General features: G+C 38.2%; 2 protein-coding genes across 13 annotated transcripts; one reads left to right on the top strand and one right to left on the bottom strand.

Moving 5' to 3' along the window:
* The first annotated feature begins 5,294 nt into the window (after positions 1-5,294).
* LOC104242026 (uncharacterized) lies at positions 5,295-17,188 on the top strand. Of its 12 annotated transcripts, XR_011401762.1 has the most exons (7): positions 5,295-5,614; positions 13,228-13,329; positions 13,412-13,496; positions 15,097-15,204; positions 15,285-15,373; positions 15,968-16,008; positions 16,575-17,188. XR_011401762.1 is itself a non-coding variant. In XM_009797000.2 (6 exons), the coding sequence occupies exons 1-6, from the start codon at positions 5,336-5,338 to the stop codon at positions 16,576-16,578; spliced, it is 600 nt and encodes a 199-aa protein (XP_009795302.1). In that variant the 5' UTR covers positions 5,295-5,335; the 3' UTR covers positions 16,579-17,188. The 12 variants fall into 12 exon arrangements, 8 of the variants coding, with proteins under 8 accessions (XP_009795302.1, XP_009795301.1, XP_009795297.1 ...); XR_714865.2 differs by lacking the exon at positions 15,097-15,204 and having other exon boundaries at positions 15,532-16,008; positions 16,563-16,708; XR_011401761.1 differs by having other exon boundaries at positions 15,532-16,708.
* Positions 17,189-18,276: 1,088 nt separating this feature from the next.
* Positions 18,277-20,323, bottom strand: LOC104242027 (uncharacterized). Its single transcript, XM_009797003.2, has 4 exons — positions 20,058-20,323; positions 19,795-19,924; positions 19,361-19,401; positions 18,277-18,780 (listed from the first exon to the last, which is right to left on the bottom strand). Exons 1-4 carry the CDS (start codon positions 20,154-20,156, stop codon positions 18,619-18,621), a joined length of 432 nt encoding a protein of 143 aa, XP_009795305.1. The 5' UTR covers positions 20,157-20,323; the 3' UTR covers positions 18,277-18,618.
* Positions 20,324-20,760: the final 437 nt, after the last annotated feature.

Below are 20,760 nucleotides of genomic sequence, written 5' to 3'. Positions count from 1 at the left end.
GTCGATCAAACTTGCGATCAAGCACAACTTGTGAGCCTTTTAGGACTATTTTGTAACAATATATGATCAAAGCATATGCATGTAGGGGCATAAAACACGTTAAAATCCTAACTTATCAATCGCTACCAACTCCATACTACTAAAAGGTAGGAAGAGAGGGTCGCAATAGCTTTTACCCGATATGAGGGTCGGGATCGATTTCCACAGGGAGCTAGGAATGGAGTCGAGTATCTATCTAGACTAGAGTTGTGTATTTGTTCCCAATGTCACTTCCATACATTTTTGGGTTTTCGATTATAAACTACTATTATCAAATTATTAATTGAAACTAGATTATGCTACGAGATAATTGTTAAGGTGTATCTAATGGGAAGAAAGGCACTAGGGTCGTGACATTACCTAGGTGGCTAATTGACGGGTAGATGTTACTAAGGTTCGATTGACATAATTGGTGCTTATGCTATAACCATTGCATAATTTTACCCACTCTCACACCTCTCGATAGAGAGAGTGATTTTGCCCAATTGACTCTCGAGAGACCAAACGGGTAGGCAAATTAGCTCAAACAACTAGGGTTCAAGTTGGGTAATTACTCTCTCGAGGTTTCACCCTTTAATTGGGACTATCAATTCTCTTGAGTCCATCCCAATTCCTTGTTGGGTCAATTTTGGAGACTTAGGCTCTCTTTCTCAAGAAGAGCCAAGTCAACTTAGCACAAACCAGTGTTTGCGACCACCAATTCATAGATTAAACCATAAAATTGACCCAAATAACAAACACCCATAGTCAATCTAACAATAGATGGAAACAACCATCAATTACCCACACTAGGGTTGAGCCACAACTCTAGCTAATGGGTTTAGCTACTCATGCTTGAAGGAGAAAATAGAGAAATAGATGAAGAATAAGGCATATTAATTAAATGCTAAATTAAAATACAAGAATCTATCGTTAATTTGAAGCTAAGATGCCAAAAATGGCTACAGATGAAGTTCCCACTAGCGCAACTAAGTTCTGGATATATCTGATGACCTAAAAATGGTAAAATATTCTATTTATACTAGGCTAAAAAAACTGGACAAAAATAACCCTGCGGGGTCAGCGCGGGCCGCATAAAATAGACCACGGCCGTGCTAGGCTCTTGGACTTCAATTCTGAGCTCTCTGACTTGGGCTCCGTGGACCGCGTAGAATAGACCACGGCTGCGGAGGCAGCTGTCACGGTCTGCACAACCATGACCGCATTGGCATTTTCCATCTCTCTGAATATCTCTTCCGTGGACCGTACAAACCGGCAGTGCGGCCGCGGAACCTTCATCGCGGACCGCGCAATGTGGACTGCGGCCGCGTTGCCTGAAGCCTAGTTTTGCCATCTCTCTGAATCACCTAGTGCGGCCGCATTCGACTTTGTGCGGTCCGCACTAGGCCTGTTTGCCCTCAGTTTACTTTGTCTTTGATACTTGAGTAGGTTTCACTCCTTTTGAGTCGATCTTTGATATTTCGTCACTTTGTCGATCAAACCTGCAATCAAGCACAACTTATGAGCCTTTTGGGACTATTTTGTAATGATTTATAATCAAAACATAGGCAAGAAGGAGCATGAAACTCGTTAAAATCCCTACTTATCAGTCGACTTTGTTGCTTTCGCTTATCTGGATCCGCCAAGACTTGGTGGAGAGATTATTGTTTGGCTAGACTAGTCGGATCACCAGCTTTGACTTGGGAGCAGTTTTCTCAGCTATTTCTGGAGAAGTTTATTCCCATCACTCAGAGGGAGAACTATAGGAGGCAGTTTGAGCGTCTCCGGCAGGGTTCTATGATTGTTACTCAGTACGAGACCATATTTATTGACTTGTCCCATCATGCTCTTATCATACTTCCCACTGAGAGAGAGAGAGTGTGTGTGATGAGGTTCATTGAGGGACTTATTCAACATATTCGACTTCAGATGGATAAGGAGACGGGGAGCGAGATTTCTTTTCAGGATGCGGCCAATGTGGCCAAGAGAGTTAAGATGGTTCTATCACAGGGGGGTAGTCAAGGGTCTGACAAGAGGCCTCGTCATTCAGGCAGATTCAGTGGTGCCTCTTCTGGAGGCAGGGATTCGTATGGTAGATGCCATCCTCCTAGGCCTTTTCAATCAGCACTTCAGGTTTCTCACGGTGCTTTAGGTGGTTGTAGTTCTCATATGCAGTATTCTGATCAGTAGTCCTACAGTGCACCACCAACTCCTATCAATGCACTGCCGCTCCAGAGTTTTCAGGGTGGTCATTCAGGTCGTTAGGGTCAGCAGTCACATCAACCGAGGGCTTGTTATACTTGTGGCGATATGGGACATATTGCTATATTTTGCCCTCGAGCATCGAGTAGCTCTCAGCATCAGGGTTCCCGTGTCATGGTTCAGACACCGAGTGTTCCACAGCCCGCTCAGCCAGCTAGAGGTGGAGGTAGAGGTGCTAGAGGTAGAGGTAGAGGTATTAGAGGCAGAGGTCAGACCGCTAGAGGTGGACGCTAGCAAGCAGCAGGCCATCCAAGAGATGTAGTGCAGAGTGGTGGGGCCCAGCCCCGATGTTATGCTCTTCCATCCAGGCCTAAGGCTGAGGCTTCCGATGTAGTTATCACAGGTACTGTTCTGGTTTGTAGTAGAGATGCTTCAGTTCTATTTGATCCAGGATCTATGTACTCCTATGTGTCATCTTATTTTGCATTGTATCTGGTCATGCCTAGTGATTCCTTGGCGTCTCCTTCTATCCTTTCATCCTGTTTTATTTATGTATTTCCGAGACAGTATTGTATTTATTTTTCGGACTTTATTTGTAGTAATCTTAGACCGTCTGTGAAAATTGTGACACCAGTTTTGGGTAGTGTTTGTTTAAGGAATTGTATTGGAAATATTTAAATGGTTTTATTTTGTTCTTCCGCTTATTAAATTCCACTGTTTATATAATGTTGGTTCATAATTGTTAAAGGATTAAAAATGGGAAAAAGGTAAATAATTCAAATAGTTGGATTGCCTAGCTTTCACTAGCAGGCGCCATCACGACTCCCGAGGGTGGAAAATTCGGGTCGTGACCGAAGCCGAAGCCAAGCTGAACGACAACGACGGCGCGAGGTTTGCCTTCTTCTCAACTCTTTAAGAGCTAGAAGAAAAGCAATTGCTTATATACCCATAAAAAACCTCTTCCTCTTCCAATATGGGACAATGTCCCTTTGGCAAGGGGAAACTTAAAATTTTCATTTCCCTCCATTTTCCATTCACCATATTTTAAGCATATCATATACTTAAAATCCCAATATTATCAAATACACAAAGATCCTAGGTACTCGCGTTTTCTTACATTTTTTCTGTTGGAGTTTTTCATACTTCCCTAAATGGAGTACATTTTGCACCAACTTCTCGATAGCACGTAGTTGGATCCGCGTGACTGTAAGAAAGAAAACAGTATCCCTTCGGTCCATAATAAATAATCAATTTACTTTTTTATTTTGGTCCAAAATAATTGTTTCATTTATATAATCAAGAAAAAATTCAAATTGTTTTTATAAAATTACCCTTATGTACATATTCTTAAATTTTTTTTTACTCCTTACATTAAATATTTAACTAAGGGTAGTTTAGTCATATTAGGTATTTTTGTATAGAATTTAGTATTTCTTAATGGGCGTGCCAAAAATAAATTGATCACTTATTGTGGACCGGAGGAAGTAATAATTAGTAGATATGATTATCACTTAGGTTACTAAATCAATGGATTAATTACACATAAGACAACTTCTATAATTAAATACTTCCTCCGGTTAACAATAAGTGACCAATTTGCTTTTAGCACGCCCATTAAGAAAATACTAAATTTTATATAAAAATACCAACTATGATTAAACTACCCCTAATTAAATATTTAATGTGAAGAGTAAGAAAACTTTTTAGGGATATGTACATAGGGGTTATTTTGTAAAAATAAATTGAATTCTTTCTTGATTACATAACTGGACACTTATTTTGAACCAAAATGAAAAAACAAATTGGTCACTTATTGTGAACCGGAGGCGGTGAGTGACAAAATGAAGCTTTTTTGGTAACTTAATTTTTCCTACTAACGAGCTTTGCACGCTGGATGGCTCGTTTAATTTTATAGGCATCTACTGAGATTTCCGTCATAGGTGAAATTCAAAAATAATCAGATTTACAACTGGTCGTTCAAAAATAGCCTAGTTTCAAAAGTAATCGAAATTTAGCCACTTTTCATGTAAAGATAAATCTAAGCGAAAACACTGTTCAAAACCCGGAAAATACGCCAGTATATTATGCTGGAGTTCCAGCATAAGTATATTTGAACTCCAACATATTATACTGGAGTTCCAAGATAAGTATGCTGGAACTCCAGCATAATATGATGGAGTTCCATCATAAGAACACTAGAACTCCAACATAATATACTGGAGTTCCAGCAAGTATACCGGTCCAGCATAATATACTGGAGTTTGGAGCACCGGTGCTCCTGTCTCCAGTATATTATACTGGAGCCAACAAAGTATACCGGTCCAGCATAATATGTTGGAGTTCATACACATGTGCACCGAACTCCAGTATATTATGCTGGAGCGGTCTCTGCTGCAGCAAAATAATGACTATTTTTTATTGACTTGGTAAATGCTGGCTATTTTTGAATGATCAGTCCGAAAACTGACTATACCGTGCTATTTTTACAACAAAAATCTTCAATTATTTCAAACTTAAAGGATCAAATGGGTTCGAATAATAAAATTTGGGCAAAATTAAGCATATTTCCTAATTTGAGGAACCATTTGGAGTTACAGAACTCTCTCTTTTGGACACATATAATAAGTGGAGTCCTGTTATACAAATTGAATACTAAAAGCTTATAACATGAAGCTACCTTCCAATGACATTCGTTTATAATGTAATATTTTTTCTGTCTTAATTTATGTAGCACTTTTTATTTTTTGATAGTCAATTGGATTAAGTTTTGAAGCTAAATTAGATTAGATCAACTTAATATTTTGAAATTAAAATTTTGATATTTGAAAAACTATATTAAAGTACTATAAGTTATAATTTTTTTTATGTTTATATAATGATAAATATAATTTAAATTGGGACGGAGGGAGTAGTAAGTTTTGGTAATAGGTTAATGTGAGATGTCAAGTACTACTAACAAAATAATGTGGGACTAATTTCGAATTAAGTTATACTTGACGGACCGAAACAACATTTTTCATAAACGGAAGAAAAAAGAGAATCAGACTTGTTAAACTGGACCGTGGGCTCGAAAACTTCACCGAAACACAGCGATCTCTGGAGCTTCGATAGAGCCATGGAAGCATTGGCAAAGCTGGAGAGAGTCCAGACTCGACTCCTCAAACGCCTATCGAACCTCGAATCTTCTCTTCTCTCTCAACATTTCTCTCAAAACCTCTCTCTATCAACTTCCTCCACCACCAAAGATCGCCTTTCCGGCATTCTTCGCGCCAACGGCGTCGTCGATTTCAGCTTCAAACGCGTCCCCTCTGATTACTATGATTGGCCGCTCGAATCTCGTCGTGATATTGTCAGTGCCGCATCCATTCAACATCTCTGCAAAAGCATTGTTCTGGTACCTCCTCTTTCGCAATTCGTTTATTATTTTATCGGATAATTAACTCGTAATTGTATCTATGTTTTTGAATTAGTCATTGTGTAGTTTTACAATTCATGTGAACAAAATGTGAAACATGTTTTCTCCGACATTTTGAATAATTATCAGAAGGTTGCTTGCATTTTAGTACGAGTGTGGTATTTGCTATAGCATTGTATAAATACAACTTATTGGACGAAATTTAGCATTTTGGATTATGAAAGACGACTGACTAGAGGTTATTTATTGAATGAGATTTCAATGGACATATTGGGTCGACTGCTGGTGGCTATGGCGAGGTGCATGGCGGCTTCGGCTATGGGGATACGAACGGAGGAGGAACCTTGCTGTTGGATTTCGCTAAGGCATTTGAGCTGGTGATTACGAATTCTAGTTTTCCGAAGAGGGAGGAGCATTTGGTTACTTTCCAACGTACGTTGACGAAAACAGCCTCTCGATCCTCACAAGTTAGGGGTAAGGTCTGTGTACACACTATCCTCCCCAGACCTCACGATGTGGGATAATACTGTGTATGTTGTTGTTGTTGGCGAACCTCAGATTGATTATCTACTCCTCAGGAGGTGCGATAGAGGGCTGTCCAAGGATTGCAAGGTTATCCAGAGTGAGACCCTCACGACACAACATAGGCTCTTGGTGATGGACGTCGATATCATGATAAAGATGAAGAAGAGGCATGTTCAAGGATGACCGAGGATCAGGTGAGGAACCTTGACTAAGGATAAAGAGAGATGAAGGCTCGGGATCTGGATCAAGTGAGGTGCATCAAAGACGAGAACGGTATAGTATTGATAGGGGAGGCTCAAACTAAGCGGAGATGACAGACTTACTTTCACGGTCTTCTGAATGAAAAGGGGGATCGAGATATTGTGCTAGGTGATTTGGGGCACTCAGAGAGTCTAACTTGATACCACTATAGTTGTTCTAAAATTAAAACTAATAAATGTAAACTAATTAGAAGAAACTAGAAAGTGAATAATTGTTTTTGATGTTTTTAATCAAATGGGAAAAAGCCTAGGGATGTAACATTTGCCTAGGTGCTAACCTAATGGGTAAATCACGTTAATGCTTGTCTTATTGACCGGGGTGTATTGTAACTCTCAATTACCAACTTAATACCTCTCGATTATTGAGTAGTTATACCCAAACTGGCTTTCTCAAGTTCAATTGGGTATCAATTTAAACAGTTGATATAAGCTCAAGTCGTGTTTTCCCTATCTCTAGTTCAAACCCTTTAATTAGACTAGCCAAAGCCTTAAATAGCCCAATTTCTTGTTAGCCAAGTTTTCCTAGACTAACTCCCTCTTCTCAAGTAAGAATCAAGTCAAATAGGCATGAATCAATGTTTGCAACCATTAAATATAGAAATAATGCATAGCAAGGCTAAATAATAAACACCTAATCATAAAGAAGCATTAAATTAATGATCCATAAGGTTTATACACTAGGGTTGGGTCACAACCCTATAGAAAATCTAGCTAATCATGCTAGAAAGTAAAGAAAAAGAAGAAGAACCAATTAAAGCCATAAACTAAGATTAAATTGATAAAACTAATGATTCTTCACCCAAAATAGTTACAACTTTCCCAAAACAGCAAAAGATAACTGCTACAGCTAAAACTATTCAAAACTTGCCCTAAAAAGGTGTTTCCTGTCTATTTATAGACTATAGTGCCTTGAAATTCTTTGACGAAAATGCCATTCGAGAGGTTCTGCGATCGCACAATTCCATGTGCGGTTTGCACTTTTCTTCTCTTTTTCAGTTGGAGCAATTCTGCAGCCGCACTATTCCATCTACGGCTGCACTTCAGCTTCTACGACCGCACTTTTCTATCTGCGGCTGCACTTTTGGCAAGGCTTCACACTTGGTCGTTTTGCACCTTCTCTGAACTTTAGAAATTTTGTCAGTGTGACCAGGTTTTGCGGCCGCACAATTGCATGTGCGGTCCGCACTTGTTAGAACTTCTTCTGAGGCTAGGTACCAAACTGAACTGAGTTGTAACAACTATAGTGATATCAAGTTACTAAGTCATACCATAAAAATTTGGAAGAGGGGGATGGAACTGAGGGTGAGGAGGAACGTTACTATATCTGACAACCAGTTCGGGTTCATGCCGGGTCATTCAACTACGGAAGCTATCCACTTTATTAGGAGGTTGATGGAATAATACAATGATATGAAGAAGGATCTGCACTTGGTGTTTATTGACCTAGAGAAAGCGTATGACAAGGTCCCTAGAGGGGTTTTCTGGAGATGTCTGGAGGCAAAAGGTGTGCCGGTAACTTACACTAGAGTGTTCATATTGCGACCCAAATCCCGGTCGTGATGGCGCCCAGCACACTACTAGGCAAGCCCGACCATTATTCAACACTTAACCCAATTTATCAAAAATAGCGGAAAGAAATATCAATTAAGCAAGATTAAAGTACTGAAGATTTTAACAAAATACACAATATAATCTCACTAGGACCCGGTGTCACGAATCTGAGCCTCTAGAATACAGAATATCATCCTAATACACGGTATATCCAAAGTCCGATAATGCGGAAATAAAGAGATAGGATAGGAGGGAGAAGATCAATGGCTGCGAACGCCGTGCAGCTACCTCGATACTCCCAGAGGCTGGATCTGCTGATCAACTGGATCTACTGAGCCTGAGACTGCCCTGGATCTGCACACAAGGTGCAGGGAGTAAAGTGAGTACTCCGACCCAGTGAGTAATAAAAGTAACTACAGTCCGAAGATAAGAAAATCCAGTAAATACACAAAGTAAGCTACAATCCGAATATACAGCAACATATGGAACTGAGCAGCTAAACACCAGTATAAATACAAATACATGAATGCAATGCAATGCATATGATGGTACATTCCAGTACCCACTGCGGCGTGCAGCCCGAGCCATCCATATTTATTTATCGTCGACGACGCTCACTGGGGGTGTGTACAGACTCCGGAGGGGCTCCTACAGCCCAAGCGCAATATCTTGGTCAGTCATTGTTACCTGACCGGTCAGCCATTGTTACCTGACCAATTTATATCATACAGTGCCATTGTTACCACTGTTCAAGTATATCATCCAGTGTCATTGTTACCACTATTTCAAGTATATCACACAGTGTCATTGTTACCACTGTTTCAAGTATATCACACAGTGTCATTGTTACCACTGTTTCAAGTATATCACACAGTGTCATTGTTACCACTGTTTCAAGTCACTTTATAATCAGTCCAGAAAATAATATAATAAGCCCCTTGGGCATTTACAAAACAGAAGTTCCCAGCCCGGAATACATTTAAAAATATCATTTAAGTTTTCAACACTTAGAATTATGGCTGAGTTTGCAAAACAACATTTAAAACCTTGGACTGAAATTAAATGATATGCAAATCATGCTAAGCAGTAATATCAATCCTCGAAGGATTTTACAAATCGGCACAAGGCCCCAAACATGGCATCAAGCCCAGTAATATCAATGAAGTATGTGTATCAATCACCAGTATAGTATAAACATCACACGGGATGGACCAAGTCACAATCCCCAATAGTATTCGACCCCGCACTCGCCATGGAGTGTGTGTCACGCCTCAATATAGCGTTACGATGTGAAAGTCCGGGGTTTCAAACCCTCATAACAGCATTTACATCTATTACTCACCTCAAGATGGCCAAAAGTCTACTCCGCGTCCGCGATGCCCTTTCCTTTCGAATCGACCTCCTCGCTCGTCGAATCTTGCCAAAACCACAAGGAATATATTACAATAGGCTAAGGGAATATAACCCAATCGAAAAGACTCGAAAAATATCGAAAATCACGAAATTTGCAAAACCCGAGCCCCGGGCCCACTTCTCGAAAAATTACGAAAATCACATCACCGGATTCCTCGTCTCGCCACGAGTCCGTACATATAAAATTTACCAAAATCGGAGTTCATTTGACCCCTCAAATCACCAAATCTTATTTTCAAATCCCTAGGCCTAAATCCTCAATTTTTCTACAATTTTCATGCTCAAATCCATACATAATTGATGTACTTAACTCAAAATAGGTGGGGATAACTTACCTTCACATTGATGATGAAAATCCCCTCTTGAAGCTCCCCAAAAATCGTCCATACTTTGAAGAAATGAAGAAAAGTGAGCTAAATCCGTGTATAAAAGAATCTGTCTGTGCTTCGTCGAGTTGTACCTTGCACTTGTGCTATACAAGTTGTACATCCTATTAAAATTGTTCCTTGTCGGACACCTTCTGTTTAAACACCCATAACGTCTTGTATAGATATCCAAATGACAAACGGTTTGAAAATTTAGAAACTAGACTCAAAGATCTTTAATTTGATAGGTTGTACACCATATAACTCTTTATATATCCCGAGATATGAGCTTCTAAATTGCATCGTAAATTCTACCGAAATTGCTCCAATAGCCCTTTTCGATCCATCGTAACTTTCTGAGATGATATCCAAATCGCGAATGGTTTAACTTTCCGAAAACTAGAATGTATGGGCTACAACTTTCGTGTTTTGCACTTTTTCTGATTTCTTATAGATTACAAGATATGAGCTTCCAAACTAGACTACTCGCACCTAAAATTTTCTGGGCACAGCAGAATTTTCTGCAATTTTCTTCAATTTTTCCTAAGTCCGAAATCACTCCGAGAAACCTCCGAAACACTCCCGAGCCCTCGGGGCTCCAAACCAAATATGAACATTGACTCTAAAACATCACACGAACTTACTCGAGCGATCAAATCGCCAAAATAACATCAAAATCAATGATTTGAGCCTTAAATCCAAGAATTCTTTCAAATTTCATAAACTTTCAAATTTTCCAATTTAAGGCCGAAACCCGTCAAACAACGTCCGTTTGTAACCAAACTTTACAGAAAGCGCTTAACCAACCTATATGACCTGTAGCGGGCGTCAGAACCAAAATACGAGCCCGATACTATTACTTTCTGATCAAATTTCATTTTCATTTTCCTTAAACATTTTTAGAAAACAATTTCATGAAAAAATTCATTTCTCGGGCCCGGGACCTCGGAATTCGATTCCGGAAACACGTTCAACTCCCATATTTTTCTATGGACCTTTCGAGACCGAAAAATCACGGGTCCGGGTCTGTTTACCAAAATGTTGACCAAAGTCAACTTTAACAATATTAAATATCAAAATTTTTCAAATTTTTCCCATAATTCATATATTTCAACACAAAGATATTCCGGACACACTCCTAAGTCCCAAATAACCTAACGAAGCTATCCAAACCATAAAATTCGCATTTCGAATCCGATATCAAAATTTTCACTTCCGGCCAAATTTTCTCAAAAACCTTCAATTTTCCATCTTTAGCCGAACGACTCCAAAATGACCTACGGACCTCCGAATTCACTTCCGATCGCGCTCCCAAATCCAGAATCACCATACGGAGCTACTCCCAGTCTCGGAATCCCAAACGGACATCAATAACACTGAAATGCATTTTAAACCAAACTGATGCAATTTCTTCTAAAATGCTATCTTCCACAATAGGCGCCAAAACGTTCCCGGGTTATCCAAAACCCGATCCGGGCATACGCCCAAGTCCGAAATCATCATACGAACCCGCTGGAACCTTCAGATCCCAATTCCGAGGTCGTTTACTCAAAATTCCAATCCTAGTTCATTTCTTCAATTTTAAGCTTTCAAAATGAGAATTTCCATTTAGATTTGACTCCAAACTTTCTGAATTTTAATTCTGACCATACACACAAGTCAATATACCTGAGATGAAGCCGCTCATGGCCTCAAACTGCTGAATGACGCGCCGGAGCTCAAAACGACCGGTCGGGTCGTTACAGTTCAAGGACATGTATAACGGAGCTAAGACTCGGGTTAGGACAGTGAGAGACGACTCAGAATATTCCCGATTGTTATGGGGTTACATCAATGATCTGCGCTCAGCCCGTTCTTATTTGTCGTGGTGATAGACGCACTGACATGCCATATCCAAGGGGAGGTGCTATGGTGTATGTTGTTCGCTGATGACATAGTTCTGATTGATGAGACGTGAGGTGATGTTAACAAGAGGCTGGAGGTTCGGAGATAGGCCCTTGAGTCTAAGGGTTTCAAGTTGAGAAGGACTAAGACAGAATATCTGGAGTGCAAGTTCAACGCCGAATCGAGGGAAGCAGGCATGGACGTGAGACTTGGATCACAGGTCATCCCCAAGAGACAGTTTCAAGTACCTTGGGTCGGTTATCTAGGAGGACGAGGAGATCGACGAGGATGCCACACACCATATAGGGGTTGGGTGGATGAAATGGAGGTTAGTATTTGGAGTCCTATGTGACAAAAAAGTGCTATCATTACTCAAAGGTAAAATTTTATAAAACGGTGGTTAGATCGGCCATATTGTATGGGCAAAGTGTTAGGCGGTTAAGAACTCACATATACAGAAGATGAAAGTAGCAGAAATGAGAATGTTACGGTGGATGTGCGAGCATACTAGGGTGGATAATATTAGGAATGCAGATATTCAGAAGAAGATGGGCGTGACTCATATAGATGACAAGATGCGGGAAGCGAGACTAAGATGGTTTGGGCATGTGCGGAGGAGAGGCCCTGATGCCCCGGTAAGTAGGTGTGAGTGGTTGGCTTTGGCGAGTACAAGAAGAGATAGAGGGTGGCCTAAGAAGTATCGGGGATAGGTGATTGGGCAGGACATGGTGTGGCTTCAGATTTCCGAGGACACTTGATAGGAAGGTGTGGAGTCGAGCATTAGGGTTGTAGGTTAGGAGGTAGTTGAGCATTTTTCTGCTTCGTACTGAGTGTGAGGCTAGTTTGATAGGGTTTTCCTTAGACTGCTAGTGGTTAATGTTGTGTTCACACTATATTTCCTTTTTCCATAGCACCGGGCCTTATTTACTAGTTGTTGTAATTGAGTTTCATCTATTTCTGGTTCTTATGATGCTATTATTATTTCTATGGTTTTTGTTGATGGTACTGAAATATTGTCTCTTTCTGTCTTTTACGTCTTCTTGAGCCGAGGGTCTATCGGAAACAACTTTTCTATTCCATCGGGATAGGGGTAAGATTAGCGTACACACTATCCTCCCCAGACCCCACACCCATAGAATTTTACTGGGTTGTTGTTGTTATGAAAGACGAAATTTGGAGATGATGTAAGTTGGGATAGAGAAAATGTAAAAAAGCGGTGAACAGTTAATGTGTCATGCCTTGAGCTATATGTTAAAGAAGTGCTGAATCAAATATGTATATGAAACTTTCATAAAGTAGCAGTGAAGAAACAACTGGTGATCATTGAGATAGTTCTGCTTCTAAATCTTCTAATTCATTCTTAAAAAAAATTACTTCATTGTTTTTTACTATTATAAGATTTGCTTTGTATCATTCAATGCTGCTTCTATTGAGACATGTCAAACACAACTACAGTTATCTTAATCGAAATGGCTTCATATCTGCGTAGATTGATATTTGGTGTCATCTAAATATGCAATTTTGATGGTGAAAATTTTATGATATTGAGCCTCCTTAACTTTGAATCCATTCATAATCTCTGATACTCTTTTAGTCTTCATTCCATGTAATAATGCAGGTAAATACTCAAGCCGCATCCAATATTATTGATTGTAGTGATCGTAACAATTCAAAATACTATGTTGTCGTTGTACAGGTAACTATCTGCAACTTTTGCTCAAGATGGAGGAAAATTACTCCAAATACTATGTAAATATCTTTACTATTTTGATCAACAGTATGCAGCTCGATTTAATGCTGAGGCTGTAAAGAATTTTCCGTACACTCTCAATGAGAGCAAGATAGCCAAGAAGAAATTCAACAGTAAGTTACATCTCTTTATTACAAAAACATGTATTTGGTCTAATACTTAAGGTAGTCAGAAAACTGAAATGGATTAGCATACAGATTCGGATAATCGTAATTGTGTATGAAGATATTGAAAAAAACTGTTATTCTTTTGTAGATAGATCAACGAGAACTGTTTTATTTTGATTGTACCAAGAAAAGACTTCCCATGAAAAGTACATTTTAGCTGTATAGACTATCGACCCATATATAAGCAAAATTAGGGATATTTATAGACGTATGAGGACGCATATATTGCAAAACTGAATGTTCTGCTCTTGTTTGAGTAATAAAAATTCGAACTTTTTCTCTTTCTCAATTTAGTTACATTCTTTAGAAACTTTACAAATTAAATATTGACCTTGTATCTCAAGAGACTGAGAGATGTGTCCTGAAACGAGGTCCCTTTCCTCCTATTTAACTGTCAAAATGAAAAGAAAATCGGAAACATAAGAGTGTACTCGTGACACACTTCTTTCTTTTGTGGGGTAAGAAAGCAATTATTTGGGCATTACTTGATCTTGGATGCGTTTTTCTTTTTGCTTTAGCTCATTAGGGAACCCAATGTGGGAGTTGGAGTGGTGTTAATATAATATGTTTAGAGCAACTCACAAGTAAGATTACAGTGGACCCGGAGTAAGGATAGCGGGTCTACTATCTACTTTACTGCAGTAGACTAACTTCTCACTAATGCTACTCTTAATTTTTGTGACGCCAAGCTAGAAAAGCAGGCCATTATTTAAGTTTGACATTGTTAATGGCGTCAGTAGGCCTCTAAATATGTTAGAAGGGGTGTCTGGCAGCATGAAGTTCAGGAACAAATTGTTTTTTTAGGTAAATAACTTTGTATTCTGTGTAAAGCTTTACAAAACCATAGCTCGACTAATTACATAGTCAGCTATCTAACCAGTATCAAAAACCAGAGAAACAAAAGCCTATACTACATTAAAAGACTAGATCTATCTACTAGAACAAAAGGCTATGTAGCAAAATCTGGACTCTCGGGGCTGCTCTAACATTACAAATTTCCAATTGCTTCCCAGCTTCTACTCTTCTTTTTAAAGACCCGTTGGTTCCTTTCTATCCATATTGCATAGAGCATTCAGCATATGTCATCCTAAAAATTTGAGCTTGTTGGGATCTACCTCTAGAGCAATTGATGGCCCAATCACAGGCTGTGTAACTTTGTCTTTGTAACCACTGCTGCATCCTGCCTCATAGCTTCCTGGAGTAATCATACTCAGCTATGGAATGATCTCTTGTCTCAGCTTGTGTTTGACATAGGTAGCAATTCAAATCCACAGTCTGTGACATATGAATGTCAGGAACAAATTGTTAATCTAATGTCTGGATGGCCTAAATAATCTCACGCTAGAAATTCTTTATTGTGCTTCTTTACATAAATGGTTTACTTGCTGGATACATAAAGTTCCATGAGCTCATGTCAATAATTTTCTTGGAGAAACTCTGAGTAATCATCTGAGAGTCGCAATGACTGTGTTAACTATATTTGGCATTTGGATACATTGCCATACTACAATAAGAATGACTATTGAAAAGCATACTTCTTGTTCAGGAAACGTTGAGCAAACAACTGAGGTTATGATGATGGACTTATTTTATGCATTCTTCCTCTTCATTCTATACTGGGAGCAAATAGAGTTGGATGCTATAAGTTTATGAGGTGCAATGTCTTCTTTGGTGTCTGCATTTTGCTTGAGTACTGCTTATAGAATGATGTTAGCCACTGGATGCTTTTTGCAGTGAGGCTGGCTCCTGAGGAAACATCAGTAAAGCTGATTGGTTATGAGCACAATGCAGTCACATGTATTGGCATGAAAACCAACATACCGGTACCCAGTCTCTTTGTTCTTTCACTGAAATTGTCATAGTGTTCCCCAGTATTCTTCTGTTTACAGTTAACATTTGAACTGTTCCCATGTCACTCTCCACATTAGTTAATGAAATGTTGTGCAACTCATCACACTCATTACTTTCTCTAATGCTGCAGCTGATGGTAGCTAATGCCATATCAGCTAGTTTAAGAGCTGCTCCTAATGAATGCCAAGATTTGTGATTACATTCTCTAATGCTGCAACTGGTGGTACCTAATTTCCATATCAGCTACTTTCTGAGCTGCTTCTAATGAAATCCAGGATTAGGTGGATAATCACACTAATGAAGATATTAACTTGACTGGAACACTCCTGCTGTAAATCATTGATTCCTCTAAAGTATTGTTGGTTAAACCACAAAGCATCTGTCTCTCTTGCCTCCTGCACTCATGTGCATTACATCAATGTGTATTAGGTAGTGCAGCCTTCTTGTCCACAGCTGTTTGCTGTAGCTTGAACAAATTGGGCCCTGAGATCTAGTTGCCTGTGTCTTGATTCCTGTCACTCTCTTGCTTACACCAATTGCCAATAATATGTGATATATGCTGACAGGTCCCCGGTCTACCACATTTAGATGGAAAGTGGACTAATTGGTATGTGTTTTACTCTCCATCATTCTTTTTCATTAATGGACTCTATGCTATTCATTGTGCCAGCTGTGCTGCTTCTCACTGTTCCTAAAATCTGTATCTGTCAATGTTGATCTAGAAATGCAGCCTGCCAGTTTTTCTCACTTCTCGCTAGATTAGAGGCCGCTTCCTTGAAGTTTTGGACCCCTTTGTTGAACATTACTGCGCTTTTGCCTATAATTAAATTTCATAGAGAAGCTTTACTTTTTGCAACTAGTAGGCAGAAGAGCAAAGGCCACTGAAACTTGCTCAACAACTAAAGAGTTATCAGTTATCTATAGCAGCAAAACGTAATCTTAAAGTGATAGATGAAGAAGTACTTTATTGATGATTCTCGTGCTAGTACTTTATTAAATTCTTCAGCCATAGACATCCACGGTTTAAGCCGAACATCAATTTCTTACTACTCAAACTTGTAATTATTCACCCGATACCTGTGGTTCGCGTTATACTTTCTGTTGCAGTAGAAAGTTCCAACTATTGTGGAAAATAGTGCTTTACTACTATATCTTTCTTAGTAATTTTAACAGGTGATTTTGGATGAAGCAATCACCAAGCTCAATCCCGACTTCTTCTGGTTCGGAGGTGGCGAGATTGATCTTAAACTGGGGATCAGGACATCAGAGTTCATCAATTTTTTGAATCCATTCATTGTCAACTGTAGCAGTGGTTAACGGTCTCCATTCAGACAAAGTCAGACTCAATAAGGGAAAAAGACGGGTACTGTCACAGGCATTTTTCTCCTCGAGACCTACACAATCCTTACACAGTGCTTCTCTTCGATTTTTGCTCCAAAATTGATTTCCAGGTTCGCGAAATGATTTTAGTCCATCAAATAGTTAGGTCCCATTGCACCTGAATTGTCACTTCTATCAAATGGATCAATGATCGGTTTAAACGTCATGACATAAATTGTCCTGCGCTCAGGTTCTAACAAATGGAATTTTGTTAGGTGCATTTTAAACCACTTTTCCCCTCCTTGTTTCGCATAATGCGATCGGTAATGACAGCAAGTGCTTCTCTCTATATTGATGTTTGAATTGTAAAATAGAATTAAGTATGTTATCCAAAGATATGACATTTAAACCTTTGGTAAATTAGGATGTAAGTAACGTAAACTTAATTGTAAAGAACTTTTAGCCCATCACTATTTTTTTTTTAAATCCCTCCCAAGTTAGGAGGATCTATAGTGTTTCTACACTTCCCCTCCAGCGTGATTCGAACCCAGGACCTAACGGTCGTGGGTGGAAATGCTTTACCAACTGAGACACTTCCCCTCCAGCGTGAGTCGAACCCAAGACCTAACAATTGTGGGCGGAGGTGTTTTACCATCACCGTAGTTTAATGCGTTGTAGTAGGTTACTCATTACTTTTTTCTAGGTTACCAGTCCTCATTATAGGAAGTTATTTGTAATTATCTTTTAAGTGACTTTTTTATATAAATATATATATTTGTGACATCCATGTGAATCCCATATTAATAAAACACACGAGAGATGCTAGATATATAAGTAAACAAGCCTTAGACCTTAATGAGGCTTTTTAAAACGTGCGAATCTAGGCTTAAAACGAATAATATCACTAGGGGTTGCGCTGTTACATATGGTATTAGGGCCACTTCGTGTGCAACCTTGAATGATGGCGGGGTAATACTTAATGACGCATTTTAAAGCCGTGCAGACCTAGGTCCAAAGAAGACAATATTACTAGTGGGTTGGCTGGTACAATATTACACCTTAGTCTATATAGCTCGAACTTGATTAGAGTTGAAGTTTTATATATTAAAGTAGTGTAAAAAGAAATTAGATGATTACTTAAAAGTAAACAAGAGACAATAATCTGCAATAAACGTGGGTAAATATATATTAAGCGTGTAGAATTTTTTCACACTGTAAATATAAATTAATTCAAAATATATCTTTGACCTCAACCATGACACTCTTCCAACCCCAAGGCTGTGCGCAAATTGGACTGTTGCGAACTAAAATTCAAAGACAAGAGTGACAAATAGCAACTTTGTTTGCCTCCCTATGGTTGTGCATATGATAAATGACACGAATAGATTTGGTTTCTTGGATATCAAATGCAAAAGACCAAAGAAGGGACCGTGCAGAAACTAACACATAACTCTCCATCATTAAACAAGAGAACCAACCAACACATTCACGGCAGAGAGACCACCACTCCACTTCACTGCTATTCTTTTTCTACTATATATATATTTATTATATATGCACTTTTTAAATCAAGGCAACAGTTGATTAAAACAACACAATAATATGAGGGACCATGTCCATCCACATCATGCCCTTAAACCTCAATCACCATGCATTAATGTAACACGTGACCATACCACTGATATTTCTTGCTAGGGCTTTTGCCTTTCTTAGAATTTCTATTTGTACATATATGGAATATCGTATCATATACGAGTATTTCTTATGTAGGATTCTCCTTCATTTACGAAAAAAACAAAAAGAACAAACTGAAAACCGACAGACTCACGTATATAAACGAGAAAGCAAAATACATATAAGTATGTTTTTTCATCTACTAAGATACAAATATATAAATCTAGTGTTTAGTGTTATGAATAGGTGGTTTTCGATGGGGTTGAGCATAGTCCATAACCACCACGTCTTCCACAGGGTCTTTTTTAATGGAGTTCACTGCTTCTTCCTCATGTTGTGCTAATGGTGGAGTTTCTAGAATCAATCGCGATTGTCTCCTCAACATCTGCTTACAAATTCGAAATCTAAATTAAATATTCTCTTTTGTATAAATATTCATGCACATTTAACTGAAGAGTTTGAACTCCTATAACTTTTATACTATCAACTCACTTAAAAGATAATTATAGATAACCGTCTACAAAAAGTAATAACTTAAAAAAAAAAAAAGCAATTTACAGATAAAATATACTTATTGTAAAAATCGTTTACACTACTATGTAGTATATAAGTGAAATACTTAAAATAAAAGATGGTCTGTTTACAAGCATAGAAATTGGATACTTATTGTTCTCGACTTTGTGCATGTCAATATACAATATTGAAAGATGAGATTGTTAATAGCTAAAAAGATCAATATGCGATACAACAAGTAAAATCAGCTGAATTTTAAATAGTTTTATTCTTCCTAATGATTAAGTAATTCTTGGGTTACAAGAAAATTTTACTCTTTCTCATAGTATTTGAGTTTAACACTTGATTCCTTCAAGGAATACTCTGTCATACTATAATATATTTTCAGTGGCATAAACACCAATTATATCGCGTGTGTACATATATATATATATAGAGAATTAGAGCTTTACCTTTACTTGAGCTCCTTCTTGAACTGTAATGACCTTGTTTCCTGTTATAATTCACACCACATATTTCGTCATTTATAAAATTTAAAGGGTTAAAATTTAAAAGTAGGAAAATAAAGATTCATGATCACTTCGAAACGGAAGCAATGAGTTCTTTTCTCTTTTTTTCCTTCTCTACGTCTCTATTTATAACTTGTTGAAAATATTTAACATGGAAAAGTGTGAAATTGAGTTCTAAAATATCCAAGCAAGGATGGTTTAGTTGAGTTACAAAGGAAGAACTATAATGCTACATATTTTAAAATGTGTGGATGTTTTTGCATATAAAGAAGAAACTCAAATGGAACACTAGAAACAATGAAAATTGATAGATTTCAACAAGAATGGAAATATTTAACGTGGTGCAAATTAATGAACTAAGTAATCTTATCCAATACCTTTAGTTTCTTCTCCATTTGATCTCTTTTTCCACATAAGTTTTGCATCATCTAGACTTCCGCTTCCATTATTTTCAAACGTGATTTTTCCTTCTGTTTTAAATGTGTCCCTTGTCAAAAATGTTACATCCTGCAAACAAAAAGTAAATTATAGTCGGATCAATTTTATTAACTTACCTAATCTCCACATCAAAAGAAAGAGATAGTAATATATATAAGCTTCAAACAAGAAAATAAAAAAAAGAAATATTTGTAAAGCAAACCTGTATTCTGTTTTCTTTATCAGTAGTTGTTGCGAGTGGTCTAGCACTGCATGCATGGAGAGAAAGACAAACCAAAAGATAAACAAGAAACTTAGACATATTGACAATTTTTTCCCCTTTTTTATCGTTCTTTATTATGAATAGGCTATTTATCAGATTTCAGAGAGAATAGATGTAACTTTGTAATGGTAGCTAGGGTTGTGGGATTATCAATGAATCATACTGGGGATATATGTAGTGTGGAAAAGGGCAATGAAATGCATTAAATGCAGGTTTTGTAGGGAGATGGACGTAGTTGTGTCAAGAGAACATGCAGGTGATCCCTTCACAACAATTTTGAAGATATTGGCGGCCTCCCCATGTCCCCTCCTCCTTTTAATTTCTCAATCAGCAAAGGGCCCATGGATTTATTAGACTCCTAAGAGTGTGTCGTGAAATATATAATTGAAGTGTGCGCAAGCTGATATTGATATTATCGTTTGTCGGATTGTTTCAATATGATCATATGATTTTGGGTAATTCTCTCCGCATAAGCTACTATTAGTTGAGTTAAGTCCAATGTCCATTTTCAAATTAACATGTTCATTTTTTCATATGCTATCAGTGTCAAACTTATGCTTTTTATTGTGTTTCTCGGTGTTGGACACCATGTTGTGTTATTAAGGGGCGGAGCCACACTGCTAGTTACGTGTTCGGCTGTGCT

The sequence above is a fragment of the Nicotiana sylvestris genome, chromosome 8 (assembly GCF_000393655.2).
Source record: "Nicotiana sylvestris chromosome 8, ASM39365v2, whole genome shotgun sequence".
Lineage (NCBI taxonomy): Eukaryota > Viridiplantae > Streptophyta > Magnoliopsida > Solanales > Solanaceae > Nicotiana > Nicotiana sylvestris.
The sequence above is the reverse complement of the archived record's forward strand: the minus strand, read 5'-3'. Positions and strand labels throughout refer to the sequence as shown.

What these genes read in the sequence shown, in the direction of transcription:
- LOC104242026 (XM_009796993.2), top strand. Translation starts at nt 5,336, where the DNA reads ATGGAAGCATTGGCAAAGCTGGAGAGAGTCCAGACTCGACTCCTCAAA. An exon ending in ACTATGTTGTCGTTGTACAG is followed by an intron (nt 13,330 to 13,411) that starts GTAACTATCTGC and finishes TTTGATCAACAG; the next exon opens with TATGCAGCTCGATTTAATGC. An exon ending in GCATGAAAACCAACATACCG is followed by an intron (nt 15,374 to 16,574) that starts GTACCCAGTCTC and finishes TAATTTTAACAG; the next exon opens with GTGATTTTGGATGAAGCAAT.
- LOC104242027 (XM_009797003.2), bottom strand. Translation starts at nt 20,156, where the DNA reads ATGTCTAAGTTTCTTGTTTATCTTTTGGTTTGTCTTTCTCTCCATGCA. An exon ending in ATAAAGAAAACAGAATACAG is followed by an intron (nt 19,925 to 20,057) that starts GTTTGCTTTACA and finishes TTTTGTTTGCAG; the next exon opens with GATGTAACATTTTTGACAAG. An exon ending in AAGAAGGAGCTCAAGTAAAG is followed by an intron (nt 18,781 to 19,360) that starts GTAAAGCTCTAA and finishes ATTTGTAAGCAG; the next exon opens with ATGTTGAGGAGACAATCGCG.